Here is a 19031-nt window from a genome sequence, read left to right on the forward strand (position 1 = left end):
AATACATACTCCAATGGACAGGAAATGAATCGTGTGGTGTGGGGGACCGTGGTGTAGTGTGGTATAGGGTGGGACCGTGGTGTGGGGTAGGACCGTGGTGCGTACCTGTGTGTGCGGTCTGAGGGATGCTGCCATTGCCTTGAAGGATGTTTCCTTAAACAGATGCACAATTGGCTGGAAATTCCCGAACCATACAAATGCGCACATACAATTTAATTCTCAGTACATAACGCATAATAATTTTTGGGAAGTATATTTGTTTTAAACATTCAGTAAAATTATGTGTGAGCACACATACTTACAATTAGTGTGTCACACTCAGAGCTCCAGCCTTCCTGGCTGAACTGTTTGTTCACACCAAAGGTTAAAAAACAGCATCATACTATCTTTCATTATGTTCTTTAATTAAAAGGGATGTTACACAATGCAGTCAAAATGCACGAGTACTGAAATGAATGCTGAAAAATATAAAAAAAAAATACAATCCTGAGGCCAACACTAAGAACTGAGCTTTGGTGAAATCATCTCTCCATCAGCCAGGATCAACCTGATCAGTAACAGGGTAAATGTGTTTGTAAACTCACGTTGTTATGTACTTTAACACCACATTAACATGAGGGATTATTTTAAACACACTTAAAGTAACAGAAAAGCAGTCGAAGCATGGTTTAAATGCCAGCACGTGAGGGGGAGTCAGCTCCACATGTAACTTCCTGAAAATCACATTTTCTTTAATATTACAACCGCCAAATGATCAAAAACGCATCTTTGAATACGCAGTAGTGATGACAAAATGTAATCATTTATGAGTCGTTTCTCTGGCATCACAGAGAGGGGAGTGCAAAAATATATATTTTGCATAGAAAAAATAATATTGTCTTTATATATAAACTCTGACCAGGTATTTTCAAGGCAGGAATGTTATAACTGGGCTGTGAGTTGGTCTGAACTATAAAAATTGCTAAGCTATAAAATAGGAAATGACCCTGTCAGAACACCAGTCTTCACCTCACTATTCGTTTAGTTCATTGAGTCAGCCTCTCCTTTGGCAATGTCATCTTCACGTCCAACACTGCACAGTTTAGTGAGTGGAGCAAATTCGATCAGACCACAGCCACGCCGACAGCTACACCCTCATCACGCACATATAACGTCTCAGTAATGAACAAGGTTGTTTTCATCTCCAAGGGAGAATATTATTCAGTATTATACTGCACATGCAGTCACAAATTAAAAAACTTAAAAAGCTCCAGAAGCATTTGATCTTATATAATACAGTTCTTGTAATATTTGCAGATACTATACACTTCATATACATGTGCAGACACATAACCAAAATAAATACAAGCCAAAAAAAAAGGATAGAGTATAAACGTAGCAGGACAAACACAAATGATTCAAACGAAAAAAAAAAAAATTATTTTCTCTGTGCTGCTTTGGTCTGAGTACTGGACACAGTTTTGCATTAGACTGGCCATGTGTAATCCCCTCTGAGTATCGGTCTGTCTGGGTCTGTCTGGGTTGAAACCCCATATGTCCCACTTCCTTTGTCCTCAGAAGCCAATCACATCCTCCGCATCATCACCCTCAGTCCTGCCCAAGCTGCCCGCCTTGTGGTTGTAGTCCTGAAGGTTCAGCCCAGTGTCCAGGACCTGGGGGTTAGCACGACACTCAGCAAGCCTATGGAAACCACACACACACACACACACCTGTTTAATCAGCAGTCGGTAGTTCATGACGAGTAAGAGCAGCATAGTCGTGCAGTGATGGATAAAAATGGTAATGGAGTTTAAACACAAGCAGAAACTTCCCATACTGAAACACGGATATGAATGTCCCAATAGTTCCGGTCAGATTTTCATTGTGCTTATGAACATGTCTACAGTGATCCTGTCTGGATGAACCTGCTCCACTCAGTCCTTCAGGCTTTAAGGAAGTTGCTCGCTTCGTTTGTCAGGTCAAGAATAAAGAGTCACGATGCATTTTTCAGGTCTACATTTACTTTCCAGCTGGGTCGTGTTGTGGGCAGCCTGACCGAAGGAAGCAGCAGCAGAGGACGTAAACCTGCCCGCTCTACAGGTGACGTGCACCGCAATCTGTACGTAGACAGCAGGGGTGCGGGAAATTTTTGGAGTGCAGGCGCGTGTGAGGAGTGAGGAGTGCAGCTCACTGCAGCCACACGGCTGTTAACCTGCAGCTCCACATCCGATAGTTCGTCCCGGTTTAAGGCCTCTGTGATTCAGCTACTGAAGACACAACTGCAGGTGACATTCTAGGACATCAGATCAGTACAGTAACCCTACCCAGCGGCTCTACGCCATGTTAATGTCCTCCCTGGAAGGAACAAATGGGCGTGAAATAAACCCATGAAGATTAAAGGAGACATGGAGGTGAAAGGAACTGGATGAACATACAACACTACAGTACACAAGTGTGGAGGAGGCGGAGAACCCTGCCCATCCGCCCTCATCACGGCACAACAATCTCCTGAAACAAGCAAAAAATTCAATAACATTGAATTATTATTTTTAAAAGACGTTTTGTGATTGAACAGGGTTCTAAGCCACCTTACGGACCTCTACGGCAGGACATGGGAGAGACGAACAGATCTATAGGGAGGACGGCCTCTGGACACGAACACCAGGAACAATGGTGCTGGAGGTGAGGGGTGTGATGGAGAAGAGAGAGTTCTGTATGCAGCGGGAAGACAGCACGCAACACAAAGCCGTTTACCTGAGCACGGATCAAAACTATCCAAACTGCGGCTGAAGAGAAAGATGCTGGCAAAAGAAAAAAATGAGTCAAGAGTCATCGTAAGGTTTCCGAAACAGGCAGACGGGGCCCAAGACACAGCACACGTTCCAATTAGATGAGTTTATCCGTTAAACCTCTACATATCAACTACCATTGCAATCGCTCTAATACAGGGATGGGCAACTGGCGGCCCGCGGGCCGCACACGGCCCTCGTCCTCACTCAGTGCGATCAATAGATCAATAATAGTTAAATAATTAAAAGAAAAAACCCGTTTGTGTCCGCCTCCTCACTCCGCAGCGCGCCCCGCGCTACAGTTCTTTGATATGAAGGAGTTCAAATTCCTTTTTGCACTTTTTTATTAAGCAAATGTCTTTGTTGCTTATTAAGGACATGTTAATGCATTTATATGCCGAAAATAGATGTATGTTGGTGCAATAAACATACAGATCTGAATTAATTTAAAATGTGTTCTTACAGAGAATACTTTGTAGTGTCTTTCATATCCAATTATTTGAAGTGCATGGTCATGTGGCCCTCCAATAATAGTGCTGAAAAATTTTTGGCCCTCTTTATCATGGAAGTTGCTCATCCCTGGTCTAATATATTCCTCTTGATCAGCAGGTGGCGCAAGTCTTCCTTAGTTTAGATATTCAGCATCTTACATGCTAGGCAGTTTGCTGCCTCTTCAACGGACTCATTGGCAAGATTAGTGAATGTCAGTAAGTGGGCGTTTCACATACAACCGCACAGACAGATGAAAGGGTTTGTTAAGAATACAGGCCTTCCTTTCTTATGCCTTCCACTCTAGACAGAGGTAAGAAGCATTGTATTGAGACCACAGCCAGCATATACAGCCTACGGCCGAGACAAACACCTTCTCTGAGAGAGACGTCTCAGGACAGCACGTGTGGAATTAGCATATTGAAAATGAAAGCAGCAGTGTTATTCTAACCAACAATGAAAAATATCCCCAATAAACAACATTTTGGATTGATCATGTTTTGGCTCAGTGTACTTTGGGATTACCAATAAGCATCAGTGTGATTTGAAGCCCTGTTCAAACTGGCTAAGTTTTACTCAGGATGTGGCATAATACAGAGTAAAACTCTGGGATATTTTAACCCTGTGTAAATTGCGAATCCTGGGAAATGTGTTTATGTGCCTTTCCTCAAGAAGAGAAGCTCTTTTCTTCTACACTTTGGCTTTTGCCAAAGTGGAGGAGCACGGTGTAGTACATGTACAAGTTCAACTAAAGTTATTGTTACTATACGCTGCTTTATTAACTAGCAGCATTTTGTGTAGAGGATGTGTGTAGGATTACAGATTAAGTGACAGGAATGTAGACCTAGTCCAAGTCTTCATGGATTAAGTGACGGGAATGTAGACCTAGTCCAAGTCTTCATGGATTAAGTGACGGGAATGTAGACCTAGTCCAAGTCCTCATGGATTTTTTGTGTGACGGTAATGCACATGTGACAAATGAATCTGAAGGCCAAACAATGTGTTCAGAACTTGGTGTCACTTTTGATAATGAGCTCAGCTTTAAATCACACATCACAACTACATGCAAGACAGCTTATTTTAACCTTCAAAACATCGATCCAAGATATAAGGTCCAAGATATACTCTCTCCTGCTGATGCATTTATCACATCAAGGCTAGATTATTGTAACGCTGTTTTATCTGCTCTTCTAAAGAGCTCTATTTCTCACCTACAGCGAGTTCAGAAAGCTGCTGCAAGGGTCCTGACCCGCAGGAGAAAGAGAGATCACATTACACCCGCACTCCACTCACTGCACTGGTTAGAATAGATTTTAAGGTTCTGCTGATGGTTTTTAAATGTCTTCATGGCCTTGCTCCTCTTTACCTCAGTGAAATGATGGTTAGATAAGTTCCAGTCAGGTCTCTCAGGTCTTCAAACAGTAATCTACTGGTGATTCCTAAAAGCTGATTAAAGATTGGCGAGGGGGCTTTTAGCCACTATGGCCCAAAGCTCTGGAACTCTCTTCCTGAAGAGCTTAGATGCATTTCATCCCTGCACAGATTCAAGAAGAGTCTCAAAACCTTCCTGTTTAGATCTGTTTTTAGTCAAGAAACTATCACATATTTTACTTTTTTAAATTTTATTTATTTTAATATCACATTATTTTACTTAACTACATTTTATGCTTCTAATTATTTTTTATAATTTTGGCATTTTATAATTTCATTATATACTTTCATTGTTTTCTTCTATTATTTTAATAATTTATCATTTTATTATTTTATTACCTTATTTGTTTGTTTTCTTCTGTTTCTTCAGTAAAGCAATTTGAGTTCCATGAATTTATGAAAAGGTGAAATACAAATAAAGATTATTATTATTATTATTATGATATTATTGACAAACCAGTACCATCTCCATAATCACCACAATGTCTTATTCTGTGCCAACCAGTCATAAAAATGAGGCCCTGTGAGCTGTAGGGAAGACCAACGTATTCAAACAGTGTGCTTCAGACCATAAACAACATACAAATGTTTTAGAATCAATGTCATATTTGAGATCTATCTGAACCTACATTAAGTAGAATGTTTTATAGCAAAGTTAGCACACCTGATCACTTACTGTTTTAGTAAATTCTTATAGAAGTATAGAAATGTCAACACTGCCACTGAGACAATCATACTGAATGAGAACCAAATAAATGATACATCCCAACAAACAAGACCATACACAATTCAGAACAGTTCTGACTGCTGTACTTAATGTAACACCACAGTACTGTTGCTCACAACACTCCAGCACTGAAGTATTCTCACTTACTCTATTACTACACAAAGCCTGGCCAGGTACTTCCTACTTATTCTGTGGGGATGATTCCTCAATGACCACCACTGCGCCAGTGTCTCTCACACTCACACACACACACATACACACACACACACCCATGCTGCTTTTACTCAATACCTCAAGGGTGTGGTCCGATATCCTCTGTGTAATTAAAGCTTTGTACAGCTTTATTGTTGTATAATGTTATTAATCATGTGCCACTTAGCAAATGCATTACTAGAAACGAGTGAACTGGCAGGCCTACCAGCACCATGGAAACAACAGCCAAGCACAGTTCCTGTTATACTCCTCTGTAACAGCAGTCTGGAGGAAAAGCCAAACCCCAGAGTCGGGGTCAGGGGTCAGGGTCCTGGTCAGCTGTGGGGATGTGCCCCACATGTCCCAGCATCCCTAGCATCACCAGCTTTAGTGACCTTTTTTAAAGTCTAAGTCTCTTAGAAACCGATCTTAAGGCCTTTCTAGCATGTGCCTTAAGACCTCACGGAAACGGTACTCCTTTATGGTCCAGTATGAATGATCTAACACACTGGAATGATGAACGTAAATGTGACGGACATTTTTGTTAACAGAGCTACACTAGACACTCCTGGATGACAGGTGGCCCACAGACACACCTGCATTACAGGTGACCCACAGACAGTCCGGGATTACAGGTGGTGCACAGACACTTCTGGATTACAGGTGAGTAACCTGTAATCTAAGAATTTGACTGAGCCGAGCACTCCAACCCTCATGGCGAAGCATCACTGTAGCGTGCAGCTCTGTGTGGGGACAGGACAGACGTTCCACATACAGAACAGAACAGTGAAATAATGTGACTAACCTTGAGAAAGCTTCATCCAGATCGTCATCAAGCTCCTGTATAAGAAACAAATGCACCCGCTTTATGTTCACTGCCATCCAGAGTGACTCACAGAGGTCAGGGGTCATACTCCTTTACAAGGTCAAATTCAAGCACTTTAAAGGTCCATTTTCAATATTTTCCAGCACCTTACAGCTGTAGTAAATTACATATTTACATAAACACATCTTCAAAATGACGAATTCACTTTTTGTGAAACATAATACTTACAATTTCAAGCATTTTCAAGTACTTCAGACAAAATTCCAGCACTTTTCAAACCTTGAAAATGCAACATTAAAATTCAAGCATTTCAAAGGATGTCAAGCACCGGTATGAACTCAGAGATGTGCTCTGTAGTCGGGTCCTCATGTAACAGGTCAGTGTACTGCCGTCAGGCCTGTCTAGAGTGGATGATGGAGAAGTTTGTTTCTAAACCCGCACTGAAGTACTGCTCTGTGTGTTTACCCGCACTGAGGTACTGCCCTGTGTGTTTACCCGCACTGAGGTACTGCTCTGTGTGTTTACCCGCACTGAAGTACTGCTCTGTGTGTTTACCCGCACTGAAGTACTGCTCTGTGTGTTTACCCGCACTGAAGTACTGCTCTGTGTGTTTACCCGCACTGAGGTACTGCCCTGTGTGTTTACCCGCACTGAGGTACTGCTCTGTGTGTTTACTCTGTGTGCTTACTGTGCTATTCTGTATGTATGTGTGATTACCCATTCAGTGGTACTGTTCTGTTCTGTTCTGTTCTGCGCTGGATGGGGGTCATTATGCACAGCACCTTGCTCCAAATTCAGCAGGTTCCCTGTAGCCACTTCTACACACACACACACACACACACACACACACACACACACACACACACACACACAGATAATAAAGTCTTAAATAGAATAATAGTCATACACACAGAACAGATTCATACAGAATAATACCGTCAGACACAATAATACTGCCAGACAATCAATTTCACACACACACACACACACACACACACACACACACACACACACACACACACACACACACACACACACACACACACACACACAAAAATTAGGTTTTTTGTTTCTTCCTGAAAACATGGTGAGTATTGGTGTCCACAAAGATGCTGTCTTACTGCTCAGTGTGTTCAGTGATGAGTGAGTGGGGGTTGGAGTGTCAGTGAGCACAGGAGGCAAACACACACACACACACACACACACACACACACACACACACACACACACACACCACACGCCCCCTATATGACAGGAAACTGGTTCTGGCTGAATTGGATTTAATCTAAAAGTGTCAGACCTGACAGCGAGGGGGGAAGAGAGAGACAGAGAAAAAGTATGTGTGTGTGTGTGTGTGTGTGTGTGTGTGTGTGTGTGTGTGTGTGTGTGTGTGTGTGTGTGTGTGTGTGTGTGTGAGTGTGTGTGTGTGAGTGTGAGTCTGTGTGTGTGTGTGTGTGAGAGTGTGTGTGTGTGTGTGTGTGTGTGTGAGTGTGTGTGTGTGTGTGTGTGTGTGTATGTGCGTGTGAGTGTGAAAGTGTGTGTGTATATATGTATATATCACCTCCTTCTCTCAGTGTGTGTGTGTGTATCACCTCCTCCTCTCAGTGCATGCGTGCGTGTGTGTGTATCCCCTCCTCCTCTCAGTGTGGGTGTGTGTGTGTATCACCTCCTCCTCTCAGTGTGGGTGTGTGTGTGTATCACCTCCTCCTCTCAGTGTGTGTGTGTGTGTATCACCTCCTCCTCTCAGTGTGTGTGTGTGTGTGTGTGTATCACCTCCTCCTCTCAGTGTGTGTGTGTGTGTATCACCTCCTCCTCTCAGTGTGTGTGTGTGTGTATCACCTCCTCCTCTCAGTGTGTGTGTGTGTGTGTGTGTGTATCACCTCCTCCTCTCAGTGTGTGTGTGTATCACCTCCTCCTCTCAGAGTGCATCTGTCACCTCCTCCTCTCAGTGTGTGTGTGTGTGTATATCACCTCCTCCTCTCAGTGTGTGTGTGTGTGTATCACCTCCTCCTCTCAGAGTGCATGTGTCACCTCATCCTCTCAGTGTGTATGTGTGTATCCTCTCCTCCTCTCAGTGTGTGTGTGTGTGTACCACCTCCTCCTCTCAGTGTGTGTCTGTGTGTATGTGTGTATCTTCTCCTCCTCTCAGTGTGTGTGTGTGTATCCCCTCCTCCTCTCAGTGTGTGTGTGTGTATCACCTCCTCCTATTGTGGTGGTTCCATTATCTTGTCCATCAGGTGTTGTCTTCACTCGCTTCTCTTTCTCTGAGAGCAGAAACTGAGAGTGACTTTAAATACACACACACACACACACACATACACGGGATGTGCCATTTTTTATCCATCGTTTACCTATTTTCAGCCAAATAAGTGAAAAGGCTGCATAATTATTACCGAACGATGACGTTTTTAATGGATGTTTTACGCCTTAGCTAAAGCTAAAGCTCACGGCTCCAGTGTTACACACATTAACTAAAACTCACAGATCTCTGTCTGAACTGTGTGGTGTGTGTGTGTGGGGTTAAGTTTGGTATAGTGTTAAGAGTAAGATTAGGGTTAGTAGCCAAATTTGTAGAACTATATACTATAATTTGGAGATATCAGCAGACTATTTGTGTTTGTGACTGGCCTTCCACCACGCACACACAGACGTCCCTCACGTGACTGGCATGAAGGGATACCCAGCAGAGCATACCTTCTTCTTTGGCAGCCTGCCAGAACTCAAACGCCACCCTGAAGGCCTGAGCGACTGTTAGGGTCACTGCCTGAGCCTGGAGAGAGAGAGAGGAGGGAGAGAGAGAGAGAGAAAAGATAGACATTTAGCAAGGACAAAAAGGATATGTGTGTATATACACTACCGTTCAAAAGTTTGGGGTCACTTAGAAATGTTCTTATTTTTGAAAGAAAAGCATTTTTTTTTTCAATTTAGCTAACATTAAATGCATCAAAAATACACTCTATATATTATTAATGTGGTAAATGACTATTCTAGCTGTAAACATCTGGTTTTTAATGCAATATCTACATAGATGTATGGAGACCCATTTCCAACAACCATCACTCCAGTGTTCTAATGGTACATTGTGTTTGCTAACTCTGCTAACTCTTGCCACAGCTCGTATTGATGTGCCATCCTGGATGAGCTGCACTACCTGAGCCACTTGTGTGGGTTGTAGAGTCCGTCTCATGCTACCACGAGTGTGAAAGGACCACCAACATTCAAAAGTGACCAAAACATCAGCCAGAAAGCATATGTACTGAGAAGTGGTCTGTGGTCCCCACCTGCAGAACCACTCCTTTATAGGGGGGGGGGGGTCTTGCTAATTGCCTCTCATTTCTACCTGCTGTCTATTCCATTTGCACAACAGCAGGTGAAATTGATTCACAATCTGTGTTGCTTCCTAACTGAACAGGTTGGTTTCACAGAAGTGTAGTTGACTTGGAGTGATATTGTGTTGTTTAAGTGTTCCCTTTATTTTTTTGAGCAGTGTATATATATATCAAAATTTATTGAATTAATTAGAAGCATTGTAATTAATTAATCAAAATTAATCGCATTTTAATCGCATTTCAATATTTAACATGAGAAATATTTATTTAAGTTTGAATGATGAATGAATCAATGAACATAAGCATAAACTTCAACATCTTGTTTATTTTTCCACCAGTCTACTACACAGACCAATAGATGAGTGCAGAAAACAGAGCAAACAGTTTTCAGAACACTGGAAATTCTGACCAAAAATGTTGTTTAATTTTGGGAGTTTTGCTCAGGATATTGGAAGAATAAGAAGAACTGAAGTATATCAGAAGATGTTTTTTTTTCTTTAATTCAGGCATGAAAATGGGTCAGGGGTTAAAAAGGTGAGAAGACCGGGGGCGGGGCATGTGACATCATGGGGATACGGGGCGTTGACATGTGACGTCATGGGTATACGGCGACGGGGAGGGGGGGTGGCTGCTGGTGTACGGGGATACAGCGACAGGTGATGCCAAATATTACGGAGCCCGTAAGGTGACATCATGTAAAAAATATAATAACGCGTGGCCACGACTTACTAACGCGTGCGAACGAGATAATTAACGCGTGCGAACAAGATAATTAAGTATTACTTTATATAAAGCCAGGTTTACCTTCCTTGGGTAGTCAGTTCGCGAACATCCCTGGGATCTGCTTGCTTTGCTGTGAAAAAATAAACTTTGTTGCCGCGTGTGAAAGGCGACATTAGTATCTCGTTCCCACGCGTTAGTAAGTCGTGGCCACGCGTTATTATTTTTTTTACATGATGTCACCTTACGGGCTCCGTAAAATATAGTAAAATCCATAAAAAAAATTTTTTTGACTGTCTTGTCAATGGATTCAATATATGGAGCCAGATCCTTAAACGCGAGAGGCCGCTTTCGCCATTCCAGATGGCTCAGTCAAAACCATTACATCTTAATGAACCAATAAATACATCAGCAGCGAAAATGAGTGTAAAAATACCAGGGTTCATGTGTTTTTATTTTCTAACATGGGCTAAAGCACAGGGTAGACTCAAACGACAAGCGTTTACAACTTCATCTTCAACATTTTCAGCCCTGGCGCGAATGTTATCCTCACCCGTCCCTGGATTCACCAGTTACAACTACAGACACTAGAAAAATCTTGTTTCTTATTTTATGTCACCGTTAACTACACGGGGTTGACGCGAACTTAATAGGTCTATCTGTCTACCTATTTATCACAAGAGCTTGTGGCTCTGACAGTATTTAACGCTGTAGCGAACGGCAGTAACTTTGTTTTACCGCAAAATATGAAAACGATTGAAACCATTAATAACCCAATTAAATCCACTGGGAAATGTACGATCTGGTAAATGTAGTGGTAAATGTACGATCTGGTAAATGTACGATCTGGTAAATGTAGTGGTAAATGTACGATCTGGTAAATGTAGTGGTAAATGTACGATCTGGTAAATGTAGTGGTAAATGTACGCTCTTCTGACTTGTCTGCGGTGTAGCACTAGGTCCTGCTTCTCATCCCGCTTAGCAGTAAATGAATACCATGAATGAAGAACGTTCGTATGATTGAAATGCTATTTGGCCTCTACGATGGTTCGGGGCGGAAACTGCTGGCCACTGTGTCATTGAAATTGCCGATTTCGGTCACCCGGTCACCGGTCACCCTTTTCAACTTCAAAACGGCAAATTTCGCCGAAAGGTGACAGATTTTCATCCCTGTTAATTTCCCAGACCTCTGTCACAGCCCTAAAGTCCTCTGCACAGGCATATCCATAGTGCCTAGAAGTGGCTTCTGCATGCTCAACGCAAATGACTGGATCTTCCATTCATCATCTATAATATGAGCTGTCACACCAAGATAATTCTTGTTGCTAACAGATGTCCAGTGATCCCCAGTCAGAGCCACATTTGTGGCAATTTTCACAATAACCTGTTTTACTTCCCTTTCCTCATCATACAGCTGCTGGATTTTCTTCGACATTGTCTTTCTGGACGGCAGTTCGTAACTTGCAGCAGCTGACGCAGTTTGCAGCGCTCCTTCGACCACATAGAGCGGTCTACAATCCCCAGCAATCCATCTCGCCAGTGAATTGGTAAATTTGTCTAACGTGGACTTTGACGTTTTGTTTCTTAATTTGAACCCCAACATGTGGTCGAGTGTTGACTCGCGACACTGTTTGCTCAAACTAGGAATACATTTAGCAACTAAGTTATCATTACTGACCTGCGCTTTAGCCCCAACACGTTTTGCGTTGAGGTTGTAACGAAGGGTGGAAGTGCTCCTGTGATAAGCGAACTCCTTCCTACATAAAGTGCAAATAACACTATTTTTGTTTGTACTTCCATCTGGAAGTTTCTTATATTAAAATTTCCCATCCACCAGCATATCCTCTTCAGTCATCTCCATCATGCTTATCTTATTTTGCGTCCATATAATCTGTATGCCTGGAACTCGTGCACTGAGAAACATTCCACGGTGCAAAAGTGTCTCATGCGTTAAATGCGTTAAAATGCATACATTTTTTTAGTTTGTTAATTTCCCTGTAATTAATTAATCGAAATTAACGCGTTAAAGTCCCACTACTAATATTTATATAGGTGTATATATTAACCATAACCTTCGGAAGCGTTTATTAGTAGATCCTCATCTCTCCGTCAGACGACGTGGAATCTGCTTTGCAGTTAAATTGATGATGGGAAGGAAAGGGTGTAGCCACACAAGAGATCACACGCACGCACATGCACATGCGCACAGGCACACACATCTCACCATTTTCTTTTTGGGGCAGAGGAAGGCGTGGCACTCCAGTGTGTCATTGTGCTGGCTCTGAGCGATGTAGGCAAACACTTTATCATGCATCTTATCAGCTGTGCAGTAGGATATCCTGTAGAGGACAGGAAGGGCCATGAGGGCAGGACCCCTACCAAACTGAGGTGCCCCCCCCCCCCCCCCCACCACACACACATACACACACAGAGGCCCCAAACGCACACACACACGGCCCGCACACACACACACGCCCCGCACACACACACACACACACACACACACACAGGGACTATGATGACCGCATACCCTCCTTGAGGGGGGAGTGAGAGAGATGGACAGAGAGACCTCTGACCTGTAAATAGAGATGTTCTCTATGAGCTGGTTTGATACACCGTCATACAGAATGATCCCTCTTGGAGAGACCTTTAGTGTAACTTTCTGTAGTTTTCTCCCGCTGGCTTTGGCCTGGGGGGGGGAGGAAGAGAGGGTGTTTTGATGTTACTGCAAATTAAAGATCATTGGCTTTAGTCTCCAGTGTGTTCTCTGGTCTGACTCTGAGAGAAGTGCAGTGATCTCAGATCAGATCTCAGTGTTCCATTACATTCACCAAGAGAACTGTCATGTCCTCTTACTGCACTACCTTGTACACACAGACACCCAAACTGCTGAACTCAACAGCACACCAGTCACACCACGTCAGCTGCTTGCTGTTGTCTGGTTTCCAAGGGAAGCTCACCGTAGCAACAATCCTCTTGACAGCAGCGGCAGACAGCTCCTCTCCTTTGGGCTGTTCCACCAGAGTCACTCCCAGATATCTGAGCTGGAACACCACGCCCTCTAGTAGTGTCTCCCTGGTGTCAGTCCAGTTCTCTGGGAGCTCTGTGGAGACAGGAATGTTAAAACACACACACACACACACACACACACACACACACACACACCGTGACTCTGTAGACTCTTTTAGCTGCCGAAATGTTTTTCTCTCCTGCACATTTCAGTTTGATAAATCTGCAGTCTGTAATGTGACTTAAATCACAACAAATATGTGTGCTGTGCAACCCTGACACCCTTAGCAACATGTTCAAGTACAGCTCAACTCAAACGGTCTGTGTGTTGATGAACTGGGTTTAGTTTAGTTTAGAGTCAGGAACCAGCAGACCAGTTCTGCACTCGACTGAGCAGGTCTGGACTTGACAAGCGTAGCTGTATCCATTAGCTGCAGATGTAGCACAGTTGCCTCTGCGTTTAGGATGTCCTGTTCCTTAACTTCCTGACTACACAGGATTATTAGGGTCTCATTAATATGTAATTAGACACACACACACACACACTCACAGAAACACACACACACGCACACACAGAAACACATAGTGACATGCACACTAAAGTTTGTTCAGGTTCAGCATGCTGTTTGAAGTGTGTGTGTGTGTGTGTGTGTGTGTGTGTGTGTGTGTGTGTGTTCAGCACACACAGCAGTCTGCCCCACCCACCGGCATCACAGACATTAAACACTCACACAGCTGGATCCAGTTTCCTCTGATTCGTTTTCCCATTCTGAGGTCACCATTTCCCAGACTGAGCATCACACAGCAGCCCATGGTACAGCCACATTCATTCTGAAGGTTAACTTTAAATGTCAGCACTCTTAGGTTCCAGTGCCCCAAACATGACCCCTACTTTAACTCGTCCAGTTACAGCCCATTACAGTATACGCCTGGGGTGTGTTTGTGTGTGTGTTAGAGAGAGAGGATGTAGGTGTGTCTGGGTACTGTTTATTACAGTATAGTACATAGTATTGTACAGTGTAGTACCATAGTGTAGTAGTACAGTATAGTACTGAAAGTGAGGTCAGGCTGAGGTCAGAGTCAGTACAGTGTAGTATGAAGGTGAGGTCAGGGTGAGGTCAGTGTAGTATGAAGGTGAGGTCAGGGTGAGGTCAGTGTAGTATGAAGGTGAGGTCAGTGTAGTATGAAGCTGAGTACAGTGTAGTATGAAGGTGAGGTCAGGGTGAGGTCAGTGTAGTATGAAGGTGAGGTCAGGGTGAGGTCAGTGTAGTATGAAGGTGAGGTCAGGGTGTCTAACAATCTGTGCAGCAGCAGTGCAGTGACTGCCAATGCTGGCGAGGGACAATAAGATGAACACTGTTACGTCTCTCTCTCTCTCTCTGTGTCTCACATACACCCACACAGACACGAATACACACCCACATGTATATACATACATACATACATACATACATACACACACACACACACACCCCCACATACACATACACACACACACAGTATGAAACAGGCTGACTGAATCTGATGACATCACTTCAGTGTTCACAGTGGCCTTCTGAAAATATCACTCCACTGTCTGCATTCTCTCATTCTGAAGATATCACTCCACTCCACTAAAATTGTACATATCAGATTAAACAGCCATCAGCTAATGATGACTAATAGATGTGGTAAATCTGGGTTAGAAGATGACAGGAAAACAGAAGGACACCGAGAGGTGGTGGTGAGTGAAGCCCACATACAGAAATGATCCTCCACTGGGAAATGGCAGACAAAACCAGAGTGAGACCAGGACAGAGTGAGTGTCTCCGTTTGTCCAGGACTGATTAACCATCCCTGCAATACTGCTCTGGACAAAACGAATATGGCAACACGCAAATCAGGCATGTAACAAATCATGTGCAGCAAAACATAATGGGTTATTACTGGTACATACTGGGTTATTACTGGGCTGCAGCTGAAACTGGCGACAATGCACATTGCCTCACTGGGGAAGGTTTACATTTATTTTTGGCCCGGCTCCTCCTTCAAGTTGTGCATCCCTGCTCTAGCAGTTGGCTGTTGTCACTGGGCATTCTACTTCAATGGGAGTTAAATATGCAGAATACTAATTTAAAAAATGGAAAAAAGGAAATCTTAGCAAATCTAGACCATGAATAAGAAGTCAAGATACTCAGACAAGAAACATTTTCTTTGAACTGTTGCTATGAAACGTGGTGTAATGGCCGTGATGCACATGGCGCTGGCCAGCAAGTGGCCCGAATTGGGACTGATCTTTCCAGATACCTCCAGATGTACTGCTAGCTGCACGCATGAACTTCAAAACGAAAATGAATTTCTTGAAAATGCTGCATGACGTGATGAGATGACTGAACTCGGGTCTACATCCAAAGAGTGGGTAGAACAGAGGGACGTTCACCACAGGTCTGATAATAACAGACAATATAAGAGAAGAAGCCGCAGGTCTGATAATAACAATATAAGAGAGGGAGTCACAGGTCTGATAACAATAACACATAACATAAAAGAAGAAGCCACAGGTCTGATCATAACAATATAAGAGAGGGAGCCACAGGTCTGACAATAACACAAAATACAGGTCCTTCTCAAAAAATTAGCATATTGTGATACAGTTCATTATTTTATGTAATGTACTGATAAACATTAGACTTTCATATATTTTAGATTCATTACATACAACTGAAGTAGTTCAAGTCTTTTATTGGCTTAATATTGATGATTTTGACAAAAAAGTAAAGAAAAAACAAAAATCTCAAAAAAATTGCATATTTCATCCGAATAATAAAAGAAAAGTGTTTTTAATACAAAAAAAGTCATCCTTCAAATAATTATGTTCAGTTATGCACTCAATACTTGGTCGGGAATCCTTTTGCAGAAATGCTGCGTGGCATGGAGGCAACCAGCCTGTGGCACTGCTGAGGTGTTATGGAAGCCCAGGATGCTTCGATAGCACCTTAAGCTCATCCAGAGTGTTCTTGCGTCTCTCAACTTTCTCTTCACAATATCCCACAGATTCTCTATGGGGTTCAGGTCAGGAGAGTTGGCAGGCCAATTGAGCACAGTAATACCATGGTCAGTAAACCATTTACCAGTGGTTTTGGCACTGTGAGCAGGTGCCAGGTCGTGCTGAAAAATGAAATCTTCATCTCCATAAAGCATTTCAGCAGATGGAAGCATGAAGTGCTCCAAAATCTCCTGATAGCTAGCTGCATTGACCCTGCCCATGATAAAATACAGTGGACCAACACCAGCAGCTGACATGGCACCCCAGACCATCACCGACTGTGGGTACTTGACACTGAACTTCAGGCATTTTGGCATTTCCTTCTCCCCAGTCTTCCTCCAGACTCTGGCACCTTGATTTCCGAATGACATGCAAAATTTGCAGTGCTGCTTCTCTGTAGCCCAGGTCAGGCGCTTCTGCCGCTGTTTCTGGTTCAAAAGTGGCTTGACCGGGGGAATGCGGCACCTGTAGCCCATTTCCTGCACACGCCTGTGCACTGTGGCTCTGGATGTTTCTACTCCAGACTCGGTCCACTGCTTCCGCAGGTCCCCCAAGATCTGGAATCTGTCCTTCTCCACAGTCTTCCTCAGGGTCCGCTCACCTCTTCTTGTTGTGCAGCGTTTTCTGCTACACTTTCTCCTTCCCACAGACTTTCCACTAAGGTGCCTTGATGCAGCACTCTGGGAACAGCCTATTCGTTCAGAAATTTCTTTCTGTGTCTTACCCTCTTGCTTGAGGGTATCAGTGATGGCCTTCTGGACATCAGTCAGGTCGGCAGTCTTACCCATGGTTACGGTTTTGAGTAATGAAGTTTAATTTTTTATCATTACATTATGGAAAAGAATGAACTTTATTACAATATGCTATTTTTTTTTAGAAGGACCTGTATAAGAGAGGGAGCCACAGGTCTGGTAATAACATAAGAGAAGGAGCAACAAGTCCGATAATAATAGTGGAACTGTATGCAAAAGTCGGATTAACTACAGATCACTGGAGTCTAAACTAATGGAGGAGTGACCAGTTCAGCTCGGCTGACCCGAATCATCCAGCGATCTTGTTTCATTCAGAATGTCAAGGCAACTCGATCTTAAGAAATGCCTCCGATATGTAGCAGTTATTAAACTGTTTACAGAAATGTAAAAGGCATAGATGGATAGCTAACCACGCTAACTTTACACGACGATATCATTAACTGATAAGGTAAATCAATGAAATAAACCGAAAGCGAACGTTAGTTTGTACAGCTGTTTACTGTGTGCGGTGCCAGTCCCGCGCTAGCAGCTAGGCTAACTCCACAGTGCCAGTCCCGCGCTAGCAGCTAGCCGCAAGGCTAACTCCGCTGAGCTGGGCGAACCGGGCCTGCACGCACCAATCTGCCGCTGTTTCCCTCCCACCACTTTATTTTCACATAAAGTCACGACACTGCACCGCTGACACGGACATCACGGTAATGTGAAGCGCTAGCGGCGTTTACAGTAGCTCACTAAAGTACTAACGCTGTGAACTTAAAAATGCAAGAAAAGCTGCACATGTACAAACATTTATTACCACTAAACGTGCTAACCAACCAACTGGCCGCTGAGTTTCTCTTCAGGAAACAGGTGAACAAGTAAATTATTTTGGACGGAACATGCTGCTCAAAGACAAGTTTCATACTTTAGAAAATGACTGATGAAGGAACCACGACACGTAGAGTTCAGGACATTAGTGAGAGGGACAGACAGGCAGGCGAGGATCTCTCTCACACTCACACACACACACACACACACACACAGAAACATATGTTCTCCTCTCTCTCTCTCTCTCTCTCTCTCTCTCTCTCTCTCACACACACACACACACACACACTCACACTATTATGTTCTCCACTAACACACACACACACACACACACACACACACACACACACACACACACACACTATTATGTTCTCCACTAACACACACACACTCGCTCACACTCACTCACTCTTATGTCTTCCAGAAGTCCAAGACTGTTTGGCGATGTTGGGGCTCCGAATGATCGCCCGTCCTGCCGATTTCAGAGCGTCCATAATCTGTTTCCGTAGTGGGAGTCCGAGCCCACCGTGTGCAGCTCCGACAGCCACTCCCAGCGCTCGCCTCGATCTTCCTCCCTTCACTAACTTTTTGGGTATGAAGCTAAATTTTCCTCCCGTGTGTGAGTTTATAAGAAAATCCAACTGGATGGACGATCATGTTCGCCAGGGAGGGCGGTGTTAAATATGCAAATTAAATAGACAGTGTAATGTCATGACGTGAGCTTTGAAGCCACAGTAGGCAAGTACAGCTGTGTGTGTGTGTGTGTGTGTGTGTGTGTGTGTGTGTGTGTGTGTGTGTGTGTCACTACAGAGAGACACATTGTGATGGGTTTGACAGTCAGTACTGTTTTCCACATCGACCATAATAGGCAAAAAATGTTGAAGTTGATAGCATCTAACATGACATGACTTATCCTATGAGGAAAGTAACAAATAAAAAACAATTTTGTAAAGTGT

The 19031-nt window shown here is 43.4% G+C and overlaps 1 protein-coding gene across 4 annotated transcripts; it reads right to left on the reverse strand.

The window, feature by feature from the left end:
* Positions 1-383: 383 nt before the first annotated feature.
* Positions 384-18794, reverse strand: ldlrap1b (low density lipoprotein receptor adaptor protein 1b). 4 transcript variants are annotated; one of them, XM_076974005.1, is made up of 10 exons: positions 18485-18793; positions 13443-13585; positions 13059-13171; positions 12707-12821; positions 9128-9203; positions 8632-8697; positions 7151-7251; positions 6413-6447; positions 2734-2780; positions 384-1680 (listed from the first exon to the last, which is right to left on the reverse strand). In XM_076974005.1, the coding sequence occupies exons 1-10, from the start codon at positions 18567-18569 to the stop codon at positions 1634-1636; spliced, it is 828 nt and encodes a 275-aa protein (XP_076830120.1). In that variant the 5' UTR covers positions 18570-18793; the 3' UTR covers positions 384-1633. The 4 variants fall into 4 exon arrangements, 3 of the variants coding, with proteins under 3 accessions (XP_076830120.1, XP_076830119.1, XP_076830118.1); XM_076974004.1 differs by lacking the exon at positions 2734-2780 and having other exon boundaries at positions 7151-7248; positions 18485-18794; XM_076974003.1 differs by lacking the exon at positions 2734-2780 and having other exon boundaries at positions 18485-18786.
* Between the last annotated feature and the right edge of the window lie 237 nt (positions 18795-19031).

This window comes from Brachyhypopomus gauderio, chromosome 15 (genome assembly GCF_052324685.1).
Source record: "Brachyhypopomus gauderio isolate BG-103 chromosome 15, BGAUD_0.2, whole genome shotgun sequence".
Taxonomy (NCBI): domain Eukaryota; kingdom Metazoa; phylum Chordata; class Actinopteri; order Gymnotiformes; family Hypopomidae; genus Brachyhypopomus; species Brachyhypopomus gauderio.

Excerpts from the sequence above, each read along its gene's own strand:
- ldlrap1b (XM_076974003.1), bottom strand. The coding sequence starts at position 18,569 with ATGGACGCTCTGAAATCGGCAGGACGGGCGATCATTCGGAGCCCCAAC. Across the intron at positions 12,822-13,058 it reads GAGAACATCTCTATTTACAG|GATATCCTACTGCACAGCTG; the intron begins GTCAGAGGTCTC and ends TGTCCTCTACAG. Across the intron at positions 1,681-6,412 it reads CTGGATGAAGCTTTCTCAAG|GCTTGCTGAGTGTCGTGCTA; the intron begins GTTAGTCACATT and ends TGGTTTCCATAG.